The sequence below is a fragment of the Sceloporus occidentalis genome, unplaced genomic scaffold (genome assembly GCF_023333645.1).
Source record: "Sceloporus occidentalis isolate IW3139 unplaced genomic scaffold, rSceOcc1.0.p SCAF_4, whole genome shotgun sequence".
NCBI classification, from domain to species: Eukaryota; Metazoa; Chordata; class Lepidosauria; order Squamata; family Phrynosomatidae; genus Sceloporus; species Sceloporus occidentalis.
In genome coordinates, this window is record NW_028316984.1 from 81,170,422 (window position 1) to 81,192,716 (window position 22,295).

The following is a 22,295-nucleotide window of genomic DNA, read 5'->3' on the forward strand; positions in this document are numbered from 1 at the left end:
TTGGTACAATAATTTTACTGAACATGTTCCATCCATGTTGGTAAACCAATCTGAATCTTAAACCCTTGGTTCAAGCTTTCATCTAAAACTGAAGAGAAATGTCCCATCTTTTCTTTATGCCCGACTGCTTCTTTGTACTCTTAAACAGAAAGTTAATTTGGTGCCTTACATAAAGGCCATTCGTACAATTTCAGGCTGTCCACACTTGGCTTTTGAATTTTTTATTAAAGTTCGTCCTCGCCTTACTATTACTGTATATTAACAGAACCAAAAAAAGCAAAAATACAGTACATGTGAACTTGCAGTATAGAAACCGAAACAAATTCAACCACCTCCAAAAATATAAATGGTCCAGGGAAAAACAGGCCCCTTTCAGAGCTCTATGCCAGAACACATATTTTATTAATTTTTATAAAAAAAAATTAAAAACATCCTTGCAATGACCATAGTGCTGCTGTTTCCCATATTCTTCCTGGAGAGAACGTATTTTGAACCCTGTACAGAGCGAATCACAATCCAGAGGTAGGTCCTCCTGTGCATGAGCAGCTGAAATGAATGGTGCAAAACAATAAGGGAGTGTACCCAGTTTATTCTCTGCCATGTGCCCACTTCCTTGTTCAACCCAGCTCTTCCTGGATAGGCACGTCACAGGCCAAATACATTGAGGAATAGTAAGTCCAAAAGCTACACAAGACTGAACAAGCATTCATTAATTGGATTATCTCTTCATTAGCAACACCATATATTACCAAAAAGGTCATGGCTAAGTACTACAGTGTGCAAGCAAGCAGGGCTGTGCAAATCCTAGCTATCTTTTCCCATCTACAGGAGATCCAACAATGCAGATCACTCAGTGCCTCTGAAAATGGGGTGCAGCTGATGGAGGGAAATCTGAAGTGATGCAGTCAATGCTGTCAAGCAAAACCTCAGAACAAATTGACTGATAGGGTAACTGACTGGAAAATGCTGCTAACAAATAATATAATCTTGGCTTTGCAGATGTGTATGAGAGGACAAACGAGTTCATCAAGTTTGAATTGGGAAGATAAATGACAACATCCACTTGTCCAAAGGAGACACAAACCCCACAGAGCTTCCTGCTCAGGGAAAAACACTCCTGCATGGGGATCTAATGCCCATTAACTGCAGCTCCTCGATTCATAAACCTACACACGTGTTCAAATCCAGGACCCTTGAATATAGAAGCTACTGATGTTTATGCTACAAAAAAAAGTTAACAAAAACAGGCACAAGTAATCTAGAGTAAAAACCTGGCCTGAAACCTGAGGCCCAACACTATATGGTTTCATCCTATAGAATCCTGAGATTGGCAGTTTAGAATTCCCAGCCTGGGAAGTCCTCTGATGTCTCTGATCAAACTACAAATCTCAGGAGTCCATCAAATGGAACCATGGTAGTTAAAAGTGAAATAATAGTGCTATGATTGTGTAATGCAAATGGGCCCTCAGCCACTTTATTATTTTTGATAGAGCTTATCTCTCAGGTAAGGGGTGGCATCCCATGACATGATGTCCTTTAGAAGATGTAGCAAGGATATGGCATGGCAGGAACAGCCAGAACTGGTAGGTAAACAGTATAGCAGGAGTGACATGGTATCAATCTATCATGAATGGACCTTGGGAACAAAAATTTTCAGAGCAGTGGAGCTGGAATAGACTTTAAGTGCCACAAAGTCCAATTCCTAGCCAGGTGGTGCAAAACACTAGGCAATATAACAAAAATCATAATGTTACCCTTAATGCTTAAGAGGAATGACTCTAGCTGTAGCATTAATCCACTGCAACATGCCAGTATGAGTAGAAGGGCTTGGAGACCATAGAACAGTTTCTTGAAACCCCTTATGTATAGGTCCAGGGCGCATAATGAAGCATGAAGTATGCTGGGACAGGGCATAGCAATTAGGAGGAGCACATGATACCCATTACAGGAGAGAACTACCAGGAAATTTGCAGAATGCTTAGCCATGTCAGGGTTGTAGGTAGACGTCAGAAATATTAAGTGACATTTAGCCATTCCCAGTTGCGGAGGACAATTTAAACTGTCAAGGGAACATAATACCATGCAGCCTGAGAGGAAAGATGTCCTCATAAAATTGTAATGTGCAAATGGTGTTGTCCTCCCTCAGTATAGAGGGAGCACCATGTCCCCTGAATCAGCTATATAGAGACAGCCGTGATGTCGGGTCTCGGTACAGAAGGAATATTCACACGGTATACCTGTCCAATGACTATGGCATCCCTCAATACCAAGGGAGCAACCTGAAATACGTCTCGGTTTCGAATAAAATGTGAGACGGTTATGAAATGTGCAAGTGTAGACTTCAGCATAGAGACAATAACCATATCCTCAAATCAGAGTGGGCATGTGCCAGCGTGATCACTGGTAGCTGACCTCAGTACTGAGGAAGCAATTATGGCCTCGAATCCAAACCAGCCTCAGCCACATTGGCTCTTGAGAACAGTCAATCGTGGCCACAAAATCAACCATTCGGTGGCAAGGAGTGTGCGACGGTACCAATAACAAAGGCCCCAGAAACTGAAAGGCCAGCTGCACTCAAATCTTCTTGTGCAGCTTAAAAAGGTACTGACGTTGGGCCCTTAATATTTGTTCTCCCAAAGGAGTATCAGGACAGAATGCAGGTGATGACAACCTGTCTACCACCAGATACTTGAGCAAGGTTCCATGTAAGACCGCCTCTAGGCCAATCTGGGACACCCCAGAGAATCGGGGGCCGACGAGCCTCAAAGTAGGGATGCAAAGCAATAGGTTTGACCCCGGAGAGTCAGGGACCAATGAGGATCGATGTCAGGCTGCCATCCAGTCGGTATGACCCTGGAGAATCATGGACAGATGAGGATCGATGTCAGGCTGCCAGCTAATCGGCATGACTCCGGAGAGTCAGGAACCTATGAAGATTGAAGTTGGCCAACCAACCAATCAATTTGACCCAGGAGAGTCAGGGACTGATGAGGATCGACGTCGGGCTGCCAGACAATTGATTTGACCCCGGAGAGTCAGGTACCAACAAGGGTCGAAGTCGGGCTGCAAGGCAATCGGTTTGATCCTGGAGAGTCAGGGACCGATGGGGGGAAGAAGAGCCACAAGCGATGGTGTGAGGATCTGATGGTGTGAGGTTTTCTCCGGAAAGCTGAAGTTAAATAAGCCAAAGAATTCCTTCTAAATGGAAAAAAGACGGTGAGTAATTACAAATAAACAAATCGGAATGGGAGGAGAATAGAATGGAACTGTCTAATTAAATATTTAGAGAGAAGAAAGATGAAAAGTGCCATTTCTCTTTTCGGCAATTGCCGGCTGATTGTCTGCTAAGCTGAGTAGAAGATAAGTTTTGTTTTGTTTTGTTTTAAAAAGCAAATAAAACAATATTAAACTGTGTGTCAGTAATCCCAGATGCAACATTGATTAGAAGTTCTCAGATGTCTCAAAGTAAAAAAAGAGGAATTTGATACAGGAGAGTCTCAATACAAAATTTAAGTGACATGAAGTCATAACATAAAAATTAGATCTGATAAAGTTAACAGTCAAGCTCAAAATAAGAAAAAGATCCCGGAAGAACAAAAAGATCATAATAGCGAAAATTAAGATTCAGAGGAGTCAGAAGGAGACCTCAAAGAGGATGATCAAACAGAGGGAGAATCAGAGGAGGAAATGGAGGAGAATAATAAAAAAGCTAACGAGAAATAAGAGGAAACAGAAAAGTAAAAACAATCTAGGAAAAAGACCTAAAAGAACTGGTAGAGGGAAAAAGAAGGAAACACAGCCTGCACCTAAATCCAAGCAGATAATGCAGTGCAAAATAGAAACATGGAATGTAAAAGGCTTAAACAACAAATTTGAAAGGAACCAGATATACCACATTTTAGAAAAAGAGAACTTTGATTTTATATGTCTGCAGGAAACCTAAATAAAAGAGAAAGAAATAAAATATATTCAAAATCAAAAACATGGTCAGTTATATTAAGCGGCTACGGATAAGAAAAAGAGTGGAGTGGTGACTTTTATAAATAGGAAATATATCTCTAAGACAAAGAGGGAAAATTTATAATACTGCAAATTTTCATTCCATGCAAAAAAACTAACCCTAATAAATATATATGTCCCAAATGAGAAAAAAGAAACTTTCTTTAAAATCTTAAAGAAGATTATGGAAAAAGACAAGATTAATGATAATATAATACAGTCAGTCCTTCTTATACACGGATTTAAGCATACACGGTTTGAAAATGTTCCAAAAAAGTATAAATTTACCTTGATTTTCCATTTTTTATAAGGGACACCATTTTGCTATGTCATTATACTTAATGGGACTTGAGCATACACGGATTTTGTTATACACGGGGGATCTTGGAACCAAACCACAGCGTATAACAAGGGTCCACTGTATTAACAGGCGATTTTAATGGGGTAATAATACCAGAAAGGGACAGATCTCTGAAAAGTAAAGACATAAAACCAAAGGGAAAACTGCGCAAAAAAAAAAAAAAAATCATTAAAGCATTTTCTTTAAAGGATGTCTGGATGCATTTGTATGATAACTCAAGAGGCTTTACTTTTCCCCCCCAGCCACATCAATCTTTATCCAGGATAGATATGTTTTTTGTCTCTAAAGTATTACTGGGTTGTACCCAAAGGATGGATATCTACCCTAAATAATTATCTGACCACAATTGGTTAGAAATGAGATTACAAATAAGAAAACCAATCACTAGATGGAGGCGAGGCTTAATGAGGATATTCTTCAGGATGCTAAATATATAGATAAAATGAAAACGAAATAAAATTTTTCTTTCAAGAAAATGAAACTATGAAGATAATCTGGGACATGAAAGATCCTAAAAACTCAGATAATTATGGTACAAATTTAATAGAGTATTTAAAAATTTAAAATATTGCAAAATTGAATAAGGAACAAAAAAATTGTTTGGAAGAACCATTCACAAAACTTAAAATTCTATTATCAATGCAAAGTTTAAAAGAAAATAAAGCTCCAGGCCTAGATGGCTTTTCAGCAATATTTTATAAAGTATTCAAGATGGAATTGATAGATCACTTACAAGAGTTAATAAATAAAATCCCAATAGAAGGGATTCATGGTCTTATAATGAAATTATTCTTATCCCCAAAAAGGGGAAAGATATATGTGACGAGTCTAATTACAGACATATATCACTATTAAACCTAGATTATAAGATCTTTGCAATGATCTTGGCAAACAGACTAAAAAAATATTAACGACCATTATTCAGGAAAATCAGAATGGATTCATTCCAAGTAGACAAATAAGATTTAACACGAGAACAATAATAAATATTTTTGGAATATTATAAAATAAATAAGGATAAAAATTATTATTGACATTTGTCGACGCCAAAAAGGCATTCAACAATGTAAAATGGCCTTTTTTGTTTGAAACACTTAAATACATGGGATTTAGAGACAAGTTTTTAGGAAATATAAAAAATATCTACAAATTACAAAAAGCTCACATCTCAATAAACAGAGAAAAGTAACCGGAGTTCCCTATTGATAAAGGAACAAGACAGGGTTGCCCCCTGCTCCCCCCCCCCCCCCCCCGTTATTCATTTCTGTTCTAGAAGTTCTTTTAAATTCCATAAGAGAAAACATAGAAATCAGAGGTATAAGAGTTAAAAATAAGGAGGTAAAGTTAAAAGCTTTCGCCAATGATTTGCTTATAATATTAGACAAACCTTTAAAAAGCATGGCACCATTAAAGGAAGAATTGGAAATTTTTGGAAAATTGACAGAATTTAAAGTGGATAAAAATAAAACTTGGTTAGTAACAAAGAATATTAGTAAAAAAGAAGGAAATTTAATAGAAGAAAAACTGGGTTGCAAAATTAAGGAAAAAGTGAAATATCTGGGTATTTGGCTATCAAATAGCACATCGGATCTTTTCGATTTAAATTATACATTAATATGGAAATCAATTAAAAAAGAATTTTAAAAATTGAAAGATTTAAAACTTTCACTATCAGGCAGGAGCGCGATAATTAAAATGCACATCCTTCCGAAACTGTTACTTCTTTTCTTAAACCTCCCAATAATTCAGAATCAGAAAATAATTTTACAATGGGAGAAAGAATTAAGGGAATTTATTTGGGATGGCAAAAGGGCAAAAATTAAATGGACAACTTTGAAAGATTCAATTAAAAGGGGGGGGGGGCATGGCTGTACCAGACATTTTATTATATTATAGAGTGGCTTGTATTGTTTGGATGAAAGATTGGTATAAATTAAGTAAAACAAATTCTATATTAGAACGATACAACAACCAATTCGGGTGGCATGCATATGTCTGGTATGATGGACATAAAATAGATAAAGCTTTTACTAGACATATATTAAGGAAAACATTACTTAATAATTGGCTAATAGTAAAACAAATGTTTTAGATTAGGTTTCCTCTCTGGGTTTCCCCACAAGAGGCCTTTATATAGGCCAATGGGGTAAAGGCCAGAAATGGCTTACGTATAGAGATCTATTGATACACAATAATGAAAGAAATGTTAGCCTATGTTCAAAAAAATGAAATCACAGTAAGAACCAATTCCCACATGAATTGGCTGAATTATTTCCAAATCAAAGAAAGGTTTACAAAGGATGTGAAATTATTTGGATTTGAGAAAGAAGTAAACAAATTAAATAACATTCTAATGGATACCGAAGGGAAAAATATACTAAGCACAATTTATTGAAAAGAGAGCTAGAAGAAGTGGAAATTAAGGATTCCATGATAAAATGGGTGCAGGAATTGGGATACAACTTAGGTTTGGGAAAATGGGGAAATGCAAGATTAAAAACAAAGAAATTTACAGTAGCACAATCACTAAAAGAAAATTATTTTAAAGTTGCAAACAGATGGTATTATACACCCTGTTCATTAGAGAAAATATACAAATTAAAGAATAATCTGTGCTGGAGATGCCAAAAGGAAACGGGTACATATTTGCACATGTGGTGGCATTGCCCAAATATAAAAACATTTTGGACAATGATCCATCTGGAAATTAAACAGATGATAAAAAGTGATTTTGATATGTTATTAGAATTATATCTCTTAAATATGACCTCATCACTAGGCCCTGAAGAAGAAAGGACGTTTTGGAAGATAACATTATATTTAATAACTGCAGCTAGAATGATAGTTGCAAAATATTGGAAAGCACCACTTACTCCTCGTATAGAAGACTGGAGAAATAAAATATTTGAAATGAAAGAACTAGCTAAGTTAACAGCATTATTAAATAAAAAAGATATGTCTAAATGGGAAAAAGACTGGGAAGCTGTGATATATCTTTTGACAACTGTTTAATAACTGAATGCTTAGAAATATTAAAAACATTTTTTGGGGGGATAAACATAAAAACTGTCAGGAGTATAATGACTGCATGATAATATATAAAAGATCTCTTTTTTAATAAGCTTATATGATGGTAGAGATATATGTTGATACTATATATAATTCTAGAAGAACCAGATGATATAATAGTTGTAAATAACAATAGAGAGATTAAAAAAACTTTACTTCAGAATTTAAATTCACATTTAAATACGCAATTCTCTAAGAAATCACAGCACTTCTTTTAAAATATGAATAATGATGTTAAAAAATCACCACCAAAGCGGTCTTCCAACTCTACGATTCTATGATTCTATGATTCTCAGAGACCACGAAGAAGCAAGGGGCTTGTTGACTTACATCACCTTTCATGATGTGTGCACAGTAAGCCTATATACAGAAAAAGAATGAAGGATTCAAGCCCGTTACTGTTTTGATTAGGCCTTCACATTTGGCTGCTGGAGGCTGTCCAGTTATCAGCAAACAAGATGCCCAGGATTGTAACATGAGGGCACACTTGAAGGGAAGTTGTTTTTAGAAGGAGCCTCCTGGATATCACTTCCTAAAACATCTCGCTGTCAGTGCAGCACAACTTTGCAAGGTGTGTGTTGTTCTTGGAGAAAATGTGCTGAATTCTACTCAACAGAGCTGCTCATAATAACCTTATGCGACAAAATAGACACCTGTAAATGGAATGGAAGAAACATGGTTTCCTAACGGAGAATGCAACAAATAAAGAAGGCTTTCGTGCTACTAAGATGAAACAGTTACATCTTCATTCAGATGAGTTGTATTTTGATTCCAAAACAGACCAGATACCTTTCAAAATTACTAAGCATAATGAAAAGGAAAGAAATCCTTGTAATACACATAGAAAACCACAGAAATCACCACCACCCATCTCTTTCCCAGATATCTTCCAGAAGGTGAAGTTTGTATAAGAAAGAAGGAGACCTCTGAAGTTCCTCTAGTCTTTGAAAGACAACATTATTTTGCAAAGGAATGAAAAAGAAACTAAAAAGGAAGAGAAAGGTCCTTCAAAAGAACAGTAAAGAGGGGGGGGAAAAGGGAAAAAGAAAAAGAAAGAGTGAGTGAGAGTAAGTGTAATAAAACAAAACTTGTGAAGTCTGCAAGAATATGGGAAGAGAACCGTGAACTCACCAAGCTTGTGGAGGTTGCAGCAATTCTCAAACAATTACAGATGGAGGACTATTTTCAAAATAAAGTAGTGAGTAAACATTGCAGTATAAACTCCCCCTTCACTACAACAAACTCTGATGATAAACTCAGTGCTTTATCCAGCTGTGAGGAGGATTTTTTTTTTCTTTTTCTGCTATAGAGACTCCTCGGGAGGTTGGCGAGGAGTGTGTCTCACAAACAAGTAAACCAGGTGTAGACTTGGAGTTGGTTGCTAAAAACTGTTTATTGACAGCTAAGACAGTCATTGTAGTCTTTAAGCACCTATTGGGTATTAATAGAAAAGTGGATGAATTGAAAGATATATTGGGAGAGTCTGCAACAAAACCCCCTGAGCAATCAGTAATTAATCCTACTTGACTGCTCTGCCTGCTCTCAGTGTTTACATACAGCACAAGCCAATGTCTGTAGAGAAACCAATAAAGAGAAACTGACACTACAATGAAGTAGCATTTTGCTACAGATTGCAATTAGCCCCTTCAATGAAGGGAGGTGGCACAATAAGCTGGAACTTCTCCACTCTCACTCTCAACTTCTTCAATGCAAGTTTTATACTAATGAGTTAACAGAAATTTTCTGGTTACCCAGTCTACTTGGCTGTGTTAAAGTAATACTAACATTCAGACACACTACCTTTCCTGAACTGATTTTTTTTAAAAAGGAGATGGTTGAGAAGATTTTCCATCACACCTTTATGTGTGTTTTGCAACAATAAAATACAACCCATTGATAAATTTTGAAAAGAGAACCAAGCCTGAGAGAGGCAACTACAACTCTTAAGGAATACAACCTCAAACAGCAACTCTCTCCACTGCAAGCTGTTCAAAACAACTCAGACATAGAAAAAGAAGTAAGCCAGAGAGATAACATAATTGACCCATTTATTAGGAAGACACAGAAACTGGTTGACTTTATAGAGGAAGAGGAAGAATTGGTGCAGTTGTTCATCACCCTTTCGCCTGAGGAACAACAAGTTATCTTGAGTAAATTAGTAGTAGTTAAATCAGAGCTACAATCAGCAACTGTAGCCACAGCAGCAATCAATCCCCTATTACCTGCCAGTCACTCCTCAGAAGTTTTACCAACACATATAATTTCTGAGTGTTCTCCTAAGAAAAAAAGAAGGCACGGTAGCTCTCAGAGTTTCACCATCATTCAGACAATCAACTGGACAATCTGTTGAGAAGCCAGTTTGTATGACTAGGGAAACAGAAGGGGAGAATTAGATTCCATATTAGAAAATAAGCTGTTATAAGAAGAATGCTAATTGTTCTCCTTGATGTTGGTTATTCCTCCTCCCCTACTTTTAGAGGAGGTCATGGCTATTTGCTCATACTTTTAAATTAATGTTTTAAAATTCATTTCCGACTATATGTTATACGTCTATATTTTTAAAGCGTAGGGGCTGTGAATTTATGGGAAATTAGGCACCTACAGGGATCTACAGGACTGCTAGCATAACCTCTACTAGACCCCATAGAGGTTCCTAAGGAAGAATTTCCTTTTTTTTCCTGTTATAAAACTATAATGGATAGTGCCAGAATAGTTTCATTTAATATAAAAGGATTAGGTTCAGGTCTTAAGCAAGCTAAAATCTTGAAACAAGTTACTCCCATGCACCCAAGCATCATGTTTATACTGGAGACACACAACAGGGGATCTAAGCCTGCCTTCCCAGAAGCACGATTTGGAGAACAATTTGTGGCCAGTGGTAATGGGAAGGCAAGAGGGGAAGAATCAATGGTGGACAAAGTTCTGGGAAGGATGGTTAATGGAGAAGTTTACAGACGATGTCAGGAGAACCTCTATGGCAAGGAACTGTAACCAATTAAAGGAAAAGTGGTTGCCTCTTATAGAATATACAAACTCCAACTCTCATGCTCATGTTCCACCAGAGCACCACAGGAGATTTTGGTCTGGAGTTTTGAATGAGGCCTCAGTTTTGTAAATTTCTATTTTAGCTTGCGTTTTTAAAGTAGAATTGTGATGTAATTGTGTTTTACCTTTTGCAAATAATAAATAAAAATAATAATAAACTTGTACTGAACACAGACACTACAATGTGGAGTCAAGTGCATAATCCCATAAACCCAAGTAGAAGCAAGGAACCAGCAAAAGACATCATTATCTAGTGATCACCATGCCGACTAAGACTCCAGAGGTCAGAGGCAATGTGCTACTGCACACAGCTACTGCACACCGCAGTAGAAAGGGACAAAGATGTCCATGCAGCTCTCATCATGCAAATAAGATTATTCCCCTCTCTCTTCTCTGGCATCTTAGACACAGAAAATACTGCTGCAGACATCAGGATCCACCTGATCCCAAACTGCAGAATGGAAGGGAAGCCCTGGCCCATAACCTTCCTCAAAGCCACAGCCACCATCTACAGGCAGCCCTTAAGACACTGAGCCAGCTCAGGAAACAAATCTTCCCCCACCATGAGCAGGAAAGGAAAAGGCACCATATGCAACAAATGGAAGAAAGAATAAATTCTAGGGACAACAGGGAGGCTTCATATTAAATCTGATAGCTACCCCCTTGGCAAGCTTTACATACTATCTCTGGCCTGGTGAATCAGAAGGGCTCTCTTTCTCTGTCCCACTTACTTTGGCAGTAGCAGAGGGTGGTATTCATATAGAGATGACACACACTTGACAAGAAAGGCCAATTCCCTCGCTGCAAGCACTGTGTGGAGGGTAGGCTAACCCCAACAGAAACGCACACAGTCCCATTCATGATGCCTTCCCTAGGAGCACTACAGGCAAAGCTTGAGCAGTCCCGAGTGAGGGCAGGGGTGGCAGCAACAGTTGGCACAGCAGCTACTGGGAGAAAATGCCTTTGAAACGAATTTTATCCTCATTGTCTTTCTCACGTAAGCGGGTCTCCAGGTTGCGCAGTTCCCGAGCAACCACTGGGCCCAAGGATGGATCCAGCTGCAACACCTTTGCAAAGTCAGCTTGAGCTTCCGTTGCATTCCAGACAGCTGCATGTGCCTTGGCTCTCTTGAAATAGGCCTTGACGTTATCTGCAGAGATAAAAGGAATCCAAGTAGGGCACTGGGCATGTAGGCACCACAGACTCTGAAAAGGCCCATAGCTGTCAATCCCATTTTCAACTTGGACCAGCTCATGGCAATTTTTTTTTAAACAACAATTTCTAGAATTTCCAGAACTTCCTGCCAGTGGCCATTTTGGCTAATGGATTCTTAGAGCTGTTGACCCCCAAACTTAATTTTTCTAAGCTCCAACTTCAACAAACCTCATGGGTAATATGCTGCCAGTTATACTGACACTTCAACCACAACAACTCTGCTCTGTCCTTGAACTCATAATTTAACAGTGGATTCTTAATAGATTAATTGAACTCTACAACTCTGTTTTTTCTTTCAACAGTAATTTCCAGGTTCCCACTGACAAATGCAACCCCTTACCTTCATACTTGTTGAGAATGGAAGAACAGTGATCCAGAACTTCATAGTATTCATGATTCAGCAGTTTACACTGGCAGTAATTCAATAGCAAGGGGGTGATCTGTTGGTCCAGTTGAATCCAGTCAGGGGACCCTGGCTGCTCCTGTGCACAGGATAGGAGAAGGGTAGGATGAGGTGCACATGGGTGACTAAACCCACACCTTTGCAAGTGGGAATAGATACCATGGAGGTTGGGGCGGGGGTTTACAGGACACAGTTTACAGTACTGCATAGATGAGCAGAAGGTGGAAATCAACCCTCTCCACCCAATACTCTTTGGCCATTTTTTTCTCTAACATTAACATCAGAATAAATATGCTTCTAAAATTCTGACCGTACACATGATTCTGCTGTCATCATGTTGAGTTTGGTCCTGAGAACATTTTAGCTCCCAGACCACAGAAAACACCAAACTGGATAGGACTTTGTATGGCTTGATACAGAGGAGGACTGGACTTCTGGACCTTTTGAGATATATGGAGAACAGAGTTCCTTATATCACATCATAGTGCTGCAGGATAAACCAAGGTACTACTCTTTCAATCCAATTATCACTGTCTCAGACTGGAGGTACATTAGAAACACTAGAACAGCCCTCCCCAAATCGAAACCTCTGGATTATTGCAAATGAGCTCCCAATGGTCAGGGATGGGGAAAGCTGCAGTCCAAGCCATTTGGAGGACACTAGACTGGGAAAGAAATCATTACAGTGATGTTAAGAACAACTCATATGACTTGGCAAACATCTTTCAAACGGGTGGAAGAATGAGATGGAAGGCAGTATTGAGGCTAGTGGTAAACTTCTGAGGATCGGGGGCTGAAGTAAAGACTGAAAGAAGGTTTTGGACTTGATCTGTCAACTACTTTGGATACCTTCCAAACACACACCTTGGATTTCTCTTATGGTTTTACATTAAAATGGGCATTTAAAGACTAATTTAAGTTGATATCCTAAATTCTTCCCCTCCAAAAAAACCCGATGCTCTGGATCAATTTTGCATGGAAATTTGTGTGAAACAAATTTTGAGGACAGTAGGTGCTACCACTCAATTTTTTGTTTCATTCAAATTACAAGCAAAATCATCATCAGTCTAGACAATATCTGATAAATTTCCTAGTTTCCTGTAAAGCAGCATTTTCCTGCTGCAAGGCAGATTTATCCTTGAAGTAACAAGCACAATGAATGCAAGGTAAGAGCCTTGATTATTCCAAATTCACAGCCTCCTGTCTCATTTTGCATTTGCTCCCAAAATGTGCAGACAGAAGTGAAGTTATAGCAAGTGAAAAGGTAAGTTGCCTTGCAAAAAATTGCTGCAAAAGACAGGCCTTCAATCACCTTCATTTGCAGGTTCTTAAGGCAAGCGATGGCATCATAGTATTTGGCAGCTGCCTCCTGCACTTTGCCTTCCTTGTAGAGTTCATTGCCTTCCTGGTGGATCAGAGGAACAGCCTTCATCTTCTCCTCATCTGACATGGCCCAAGGGTCCTGCCGGTATGAGCCTGGGCTTTCCACCTAGCCAGGGACAAAAGCAACACATGCTGGGATAGCTCGTGAAGACAAAACATAAAAACCTCATACAGTTCCACAGGAACACTGCAAGAGCCAGACTGGTTTTTCACCTTGACCACCCCAGGCGACAATATAGAGGTAGCAAGAGTAGTCGCAGGCGAGCTTCAAGTGAGGAGGAAAAGGAAGGCTGTCACTTCCTTATGTTAAGACAGAAAACATGCTCCCCTTCTCCTGGCAACTCGTTCCTTCAAAAAGCTGAATCTTCTCTCAGACAGAGAAAGCCATCCAAGTTGTACAGCCATCCAAGTTGTCATCTAATGTGCTTGCTCCTTCTCCGTAGCACAGTCATACAACCCAAATAACCAAAAGACTCCCAAGGCCCATCACCCTCCAGAGTCTTTCTATCCCACAGGACCTCACCTTTCCTTCCCCCTCACCTTGAGCATCTCAATGGCAAAGATGAGGGGCTGGGGGTTCTGTTGGAGCTCATCAAGATCTGGGTAACCCAAGGAATGATGCTCATGCATTTGAGCAATACCACAGCAGTGCCGTTGCCCCTCCAGTGGATCTTTTCCAGCTGCAATATTCCTCAAGCTCTTTGACACCATTGGGTACAAGACCACATGCTACAAGGAGAAAGAAAATATCACAAAGTCCTTGTTGCTGTAGAAGAATCCCCTTCAGGCAACACTGTTTGCTCAGCTTAGCAAAACAGTTTTGTACATATTTTGAAAAGAGCAAAATGAATGCCACACAGGGCTTCCGTATTTAAGAGTCATCACAGAAGACAGTGGAAAGAGACAGCATTGTGCGCCATTATAACAACAAAATCACTTTACCTCTGTCACACACCAAGAAAGGCTCAACTCACTATACAGTATGCAAGAAAAAGAACTTTGCATTCCTTTAGCACAGTGGTCTCCAAACTGTGCCCTTTAAGAGGTTTTGGACTTCAGCTTCCAGAAGCCTCAGCCGTGTTAGCCAATAGTATGAGATTCTGGGAGCTGAAGTCCAAAACCCCTTAAAGGGCACAGTTTGGGGACCACTGCTTTAGCATAACTTTATTCTGCAACTACAAATCCTAGCAAGGGCAACAATATAGGCACAGCTGAGAAACCTTTAGAAGTTCTGCAAAATCAAACCTCCTACAAGAACTGTACACGTTCATAGTTAGAAAAGCATGGGGAAGGAGTGGGGTAGTACACACATACATTTTTACTATTCATTTACAAAACACTTTAAATGTGTACAACATTTTCACAGGAAGATGAAAAATAAGGTGCCATCATTCTTGTTTCGCAGATGGGTTATCAGAGCACAGTAGCCAACTGTCAGGAGAATTGAGGATTTGTCAGAGGCTTCCCCTACTTTCATACAAGATGCTTCTCACACTCAATGATCAATGGTGGTTTGCAGCCATATTAGGGATTACCTTGGTGTCACATAAGAACTCAGCCATCTCTCCCTCCCGCATAGTCTGGAGGATGGTCTCCCAGACAGGCAGCTTGAACTTCTTGCCAATAATGAGCTCCATGGGTTTGCCCTGTGTACGACTGTCATCCAATACTTTTTGGTCTGGACTGCAGAGCAGTGTGCGGTAGTGGAAGGTAGCCTGAAAGAGATCAGGAAGGAGAGCTACAGAATAAGGTCACTCCACAGACCCAGCAGAACAGCAAAACGGCAGAAGACTGAGCAAAGATGGTAGCCAATAAATAGAATCTGGCATGAATTGTTCCAGTGGCAGAAATATGGACCCAGCTTCCATTTTAGTGGTCTATCAAAATATGCAACTGAAACATAATCCTTGTTGCATCTGAGAGCAGTGGTTTGACCAAGATGGATCAGAGGTATATGATTAGATTCCTAATATCCAATTTAAATAATTAGAAAAACATTTCGGCACTATGAATACAGCCAGAGTGTGAAAAATTCTGGGAGTTGTAGTCCAACAGCCTATTTTCCAAGGACCACTAACTAATTATACCTATCTTTGTAATGGGCACACGGGGGGGGGGGGGGCATCACTGTCTCACCAGCCTGTGCATACTGCTGGCTGGAAAATGTGAACAGTAGCAAAGTACTGAGTTGGGGGAGGGGGGTGTCATTTTATGAGCTAATAATCAGTTACCAGCAAATTAAAATCTTTTCAGAAGCCTCCATCTGTAGCTCCACCTAAGTTTCTCAAAATCCTCTGAATGCAAAGAACAAAGGGAGAAAACTAACATTACTTTAGGAAAATTGGAAGGCAGGCTGGAAAACAACCAAGACAGGCTAGAAGCCAAAGGATGGGACTGTAGTATCTTTAGCAGTTGTCCAGAAACTCAAAGCTGCCAGCCACTGGATCTGAAGGAGAGCCAGGTGACTGCCCATAAGAAGTTGTCTTACACCAGGTCAAGATACTCACTAAACTAGCCAATGCGGTCTATTCTGACTAGCAGTTCTCCAGAGTCCCAGGCCCAGACTTTTCACAACACCCACTCCTTGGTGCTTTTAACTAAAAAGGTGTGCAGAACCTGGGCTCTGCCACTGAGCTGCCATGTCTCCTGATGTTACCAGGGCTACTCCTATCTCTACATCATCATCATCATCATCATCATCATCTCCACCAACCCTGCCTTTCCACCAAGAGTTCCCCAAGGAGGCTTACAAATTAATGTAATGAAAATAACAGGGGACAAAGGCCATCTCTGGTCTTACAACCTGTCACACACCACATACAAGAGTACTTCTAGCACTGCATGGCATACAGGAATAATGTAAAGTGTTGCTGTTGCTGTGTGCCTCCAAAGCACTTACAACTTATCCTAACAGACCCATCATAGGGATTTCTTGGCAAGATTTATTCAGAATAGGTTTGACATTGCTTTTATCTTAGGCTGAGAGAGTGTGACTCGCCCTAGGTCAGGTAGTGGGTTTCCATGGTGGAAGAGGGATTTCAGTCCTGTTCACCCAGAGTCCTAGCCCAACACTCTAGCCACTATACCATACTAGCTCTCTTAGTAATTTAAATACTGTCTGTGTGTGTGCCTTCAAGTCACCTGTTGACTTGTGGTGGCCCCATGAATTTCGCAGGGTTTCCTAAGGCAAGGAATAGTCAAGAGGTGGTTTTGCCAGTTACCAGTACTTCCTCTGAAATATAGCCTACAGCATCTAATTTAAATCCTATCCTGTTATTTATAAAAGGAAGAGAGGCAGGAAGCAAGATCTCTGAGGTCCGAACAAACACTGCAGAAATAATCCAGTTTGAGACTGCTTTAACTGCCCTGGCTCAATGCTAGAGGATCCTGGGAAGTGTAGTTTATTGTGGCACCAGAGCCCTCCAACAGAGAAGGCTCAATGTCTCACAAAACTACAGTTCACAGGGTTCCCTTGCGTTGAGCCAGGGCAGTTTAAGCAGTCTCAGACTGCATTATTTCTGAAGCGTGTTTTGGACCTCAGTTGCCGAGAGCTCGACAGTTTTTGGTTCCCCTTTTCTTTTAACTGTGTCTATTCTAGCTGGTCTGGAAAGAGGACCAACAAGATCTGGCTGCATTACAATCAGTCCCTACAATCTAACATTAAGAATCTGTGGCCATGTTTTCCCCCCAACTCAGCTGTCCCTCTCCCTCCTTTCTCTCTCTCTCTGTGGTTGTTGTTTTTAAATTACATGTTTGAAGGGAGGAACTGTCTTGTTTTTATCCCCCTGGGAGTTGCTTTGGGCGCCCTTTCCAATGGAAGAATCGGAAGCAGACGCTTTAACATTGCTCACAGGAATCCTAAGCAGAGGAGGGGAATATGTGGCACTCCAGATGTCCTCACCTGCAGCCCCATCCGACCCAGCCATCAGTGCCAACAGTGGGAGTTGCAACATTGGAAGGCCACCACTTGCCCACCTCTGCTTTCCTTTCTAACTAAGAAAGTCCCACCCGAGACTGTGACAGAAGCTGACACAAGGCACTGGACACTGATAATTTTAATATATGTTTCAACCTGGTTTTAACTTTCCCCCTGACAGTTTGCATCTTAAGTCTGGTATTTATTTATTGTGTTCATTAGCATCCCGCTTCTTCCCAAAATTGGGACTCAATGCGTTTTTCAGCAGCGCTTCCTCCTCATCGTTGTAAGCCACTTTTTGGGCCCCAGTCTGAGGAAAAGGTGGCATGGAAATGGCAGAAAAGCGCAGTGGTTTGAATGCCAGACTAGGGCCCTGCGTTCGGATCCCGCCCTGGCCATGGAAACCCCTTTGGGTGACCTTGGGCAAGGAGTCACACTCTCTCAGCCTCCTCGGGGGAAGGCAAGGGCCAGCCTCCCCTGAAGAAGAAACCTTGCCATGGAAACCTCGAAGTGCTCTCACTTTGGGTCACCAGAAGCCGGGGGAAGCTTGAAGGCCCTCGACGCAGAGGGAAGAAAACATGCATTTAAAACACTTGTATCATAATGGAACCATAGCCGTAACCATAGCAACCCATTTTGTGGGCGTGCCCCGCCCCTCCAGCGAACCAAAATCTCTATTTCCATTGCTCGGATCCCCTTCGCCAGCGCCTTTGCGCCTGCGCAGTTCTCGCTCGTCCTCGCGCATGCGTGTTCCCCCCTCTCGGCCCTGTTCCGTTACCTCAACGCAGAACCAAACGCGAAAGGTTTGTCGTTGTTGCTTTACCTTGGTGCCGTCTTCGTAGTCGGGGAGAGGCCCCCGGCCTTCCTGCACCAACCGCTTCTGGATCCCATCCGCCCGGAGCTGCTCGACCACGTCCGCCATGATGGCTCCTCACTGGAATCCTGCTTCGAACGCTTCAGTAGCCGACTGATGGGCGCTTCGGCAACTTCCGGAAACGCTCGGTCATTTCCGGATCCGGCTTCGGCCGTTCGTGTATTTTCGAAAGTGCTCGGAAAGGCGGCGAGGTTGCTTGGAACTAAGTGCATTACAGGCCCCATATGTTCCCTCCTTTTCCCGGACGCGTCCTACATTTTTCACCTTACCCTCCATTTTGGGGCAAAGAAGCACGAATTCACATTTCTCTTAGTGTTTTTAGGCTTTTATTTGGTCATGTCCTCCATTTTTGCCTGAAATGCCCTCCATTTTTTGCCGTGATTCAGGAAATCTCCAGGCAAAGCCTCCCTTTAAAATGATTATGAGAAAAACATCACTTTTGGGATCTCGGTAACTAAAGGCACCAAAGCCCTATCTGATCTGGGAAGCTAAGCAGGGCGAGCCCTGGATAGTTCTTGGATGGGAGACCGCCCCCATGAATACCAGGCTCAGAGGAAGGGACTGGCCTGAATAAACAAAAAGCAAACCAATTTTGAACCCTCTGCAAACCCCAAAGGCACCAGGTCCAGCCTCATCTTGGAAGCTAAGCAGGGCCAGCTTTGGTTGGTACTTAAATGGGAGATGGCCAGTGAATATCAGGTGGTTGTGTGCCTTGAAGTCATTTCTGAACCTATCCTGGTGTTTTCTTGTCAGGATTTCTTCAGAGGGGGTTTGCCCTTGCCTTCCTCTGAGGCTGAGAGAGAGTGGCTTCCTGCCCAAGGCCACCCAGAGGGTTTCCATGGCTGAGCTGAGATTCGAACCCCGATCTCCAGAGTCATTGGAGTTTATCGCACAAAGGAGATCGGGAGTTTATCCTGGGGATATCCCACAAAAATTGCACAATACTCGTAACAGTTTCACACAACATCACACAAAACCTGCCATTAAAGTGTCCACAAAGGAGCATTAATGCACATATTTTTACTTTCAAGATTTCAGTGACAATGCATTTCCAATATCACTTTATTTGCACAATTGCGTGTGATCATCATTTGCGCAGTTACTCACCATTTCCGCTCTTTAATGTCAAAATCAACCCCAGTGTGATAAACTCCATAGTCTGACATTCAAACCACTACGCCCACAATTTCGGAGGAAGGAATGAGCAAAACCACCTCTGAGTACCACCCCCCTTGCCTAAGAAAGCCCTATGAAATTAATGGGTCGCCAAAAGTCGACAGGCGTCTTGAAGGCCCACGCACTGCTTTCAGAAATGGGGAATGGGAGGCTGCTACTGGACACCATTCTCACTTTGTCTCTAGGAGTCCTCCTGGCAGAAAGCCACTCTCATCTTCAAATATATTATTCCAGTAATATATTTATATAGTATATTTTTCGCCTTTCTGCCAGAGCTGATGTCAAGAGTTTGTTGTTGCTGTTTAAAAAGGATATCGGCCTGTAATTTTAAAAATTCTTTTGTGTTTTTCCTTTCTTTAGAAGCCAGTGATATATTCACCATATCCCATGAATCTGGTCTGTCCCCTTTCAAAATTGTGTTATATAACTTCTCTAGAGGATAGATCAATTCCTTGTCTAAGATTTTGTAATATGCTGCCGACCAGCCATTCAGTCCTGGAGTTTTTGCACTTTTCATTCTTTTGATAATAATAATATTAATATTTATTTATTTGCTGCCTCTCCCTATGGATCGAGACAGATAAAAGAAATACTGTCAGCGAGGGAACATTTAATATCCTCTGTTGACATTCAGATAACATGTATACACTACACTACTGTATTATTCTCACATCCTGTAGTTGCTGGACTTTGTACAGAGCTCTTGGCCCTGGTCTTTTAGTTAAAAGTCCCATCACCTAGACTGCTTTTCTTTCTCTTCCTCTTGGACCCCCGTTTCCTCCAGTGTGCTGGAAAGATCCCTCATTGCAGGAGTTAAAGGGTTCTCAAATTTCCAAAAGACTTCACAGATCTGTTTTATCATTATGTATTTGTTTGTGTGTTTCTCCAGTGTGGAACTCCACCATAAAGCAAATATGGCTAGCTCATGTTGAGCTGGTTGTCTTCAGAATGCATTTGTTCTTACCCTGCTTTTAAAGAACATTTTTGTGATGTGGTTGAATTTTACTGTACATCATTTTGGGAGCCCTAGTGGAAGGAAGATATAAATGCTCTTACTACATGAATAAATACTCTTCAGTCCAGCAGGTGAGGCATTATTTATTCACCTCTAAGTGTGATCCAGCCTCTACCTTAAACATTATGATAAAGGAGAATTCACCGGTTAATGCGGGTGTTTCCAGATAGAGGCTCCAACCATATCAAAGAAAAAAGTCTGCAGCTATCCTGTCATTCCCTCCTTAATCAATTTTCTGTTAAGAAAATGAGATGGATTAATTTATGGAAAAACACTGACAAGGATCCCTTGTAAATGCCATGCACAAGGCAAGGCAATTACATTTTTAATTTTTTAAAACTCGTTTGGATGTGCCAGTACCCCTGGAGTTGTAATCCCCACTCTTACTGTTTCTAGGAAATATATCCAGAGGGGTAGCCATGTTGGTTAGACAGCAAAGTACAATAATGTCCAAAATCCACAACTGGTCACTAGGAAGGATGTGAGGACACAGCTTCTCAATTTGGCCTTTTAAATAGTTCTGTTTATGAGTAACTTTTAGTGATTTTGTGCTTCTGTTGTTTTCAATTATGTTTGCTATAGTAAACCAGTAAACGCTATAATAAAACAAACTCATCAAGAAATGTTTCGTAATGTGGACCCCAGGTTTGGGTCTTACCCAGGAGGGCATTAAAGAACGTACTTCTACCGTCATCTTACATTACAGTCCTTCAAATACTTAAAGATAGCTATCTCATCACCACTAAATAGGCTCTTGTTCGTGCTAAACATTCACAATTCCTTCAACTTTTTCTTAGAGCACCTGGTTTCTATGACCACTTACCATCTGGCATGGGGAAGGGAGTTCTCCCAGATTTTCTTCATTTCACTTGTCTGCTAGTTTGAGAATTAATTCAGGGACAGTCTAAGACACATTGCTACCCAAGGTAAAGGACAAGATGGCACTCTTCCACAGTCCAAATACAGAAACTGGTTGTACTGGCAGCTGCATCTTTCTTCAACTGTGATGATGAACTATTATCACATTTGCGACAGAAGGCTATTTTAAGGGGCTCAGAACAACTTGTATCAAAACAGAACAGTCTTTCCCCTCATACATGAGAAGAAAAGAAAAAAATGTGGAAAGAGCTATGGACTCCAGGCTAGTTATAACATGCTGCCTGAGACAATTGTCTCAATTTTAGGCAGGAGAGAGGAGAGTTGCTCCTTCCCCTGCTCCTAGTTACTTCTCTGGGCAATTTGTCATTGCCCTTTCCTTGCTATGTGCTTGTTCACTGTTTTATGAGTTTCATCCTATTAATGATTGGCATTGATTTTCTGATATTTATTCAAAATATACAACCAGGCAGCTTTAAAGTCCATAATTAAGGGAGCAAGCCTTATCGCCTAAAGGGAGACTGACTAGCATACAGAAGGCCACCAAAGAAGGTGGTCATCCAAGCCTTCATCTGGAGGGAGTTTCAGTGCTTGGGTGCAGCCCCTGAAAAGGCCCTCTCCTTGGCCTCACTATTTGGCATAGTTCTGGAGCCAACCTGTAGTTCATATGGAAAAGGCAGTCCTTCAAATGCCCTGGTTCCAAACCAAAGGTGATCACTAGCCTGAAAACAAATTGGAAGCCGGTATAACAGCTTCATCAAAGCAGGGCTGTAGATCATGTAGTCTTCCTGGTGTTTTTGGACTGCAACCCCCATCAATCCTATCCAGCACGGACCATGGTGCTTAATTTTGAAGCTGTAGTCCAATAATATCTGAAGGGCCACAAAGTTCCTATCCCTTGCCTAAGGCATGCTAAATCCTACTGTTAGTCCCAATTGTTAGGGCAAGCTTAATCAATTGGTT

General features: G+C 40.9%; 1 protein-coding gene across 2 annotated transcripts; it reads right to left on the reverse strand.

Annotated features, from left to right (window-relative positions):
- Nucleotides 1–212: 212 nt before the first annotated feature.
- LOC149314098 (AH receptor-interacting protein-like) lies at nt 213–19,279 on the reverse strand. 2 transcript variants are annotated; one of them, XR_016280894.1, is made up of 7 exons: nt 18,215–19,279; nt 15,011–15,190; nt 14,016–14,204; nt 13,405–13,581; nt 12,030–12,171; nt 11,206–11,624; nt 213–3,198 (listed from the first exon to the last, which is right to left on the reverse strand). XR_016280894.1 is itself a non-coding variant. In XM_089520516.1 (6 exons), the coding sequence occupies exons 1-6, from the start codon at nt 18,311–18,313 to the stop codon at nt 11,419–11,421; spliced, it is 993 nt and encodes a 330-aa protein (XP_089376642.1). In that variant the 5' UTR covers nt 18,314–19,279; the 3' UTR covers nt 10,623–11,418. The 2 variants fall into 2 exon arrangements, 1 of the variants encoding a protein (XP_089376642.1); XM_089520516.1 differs by lacking the exon at nt 213–3,198 and having other exon boundaries at nt 10,623–11,624.
- Nucleotides 19,280–22,295: the final 3,016 nt, after the last annotated feature.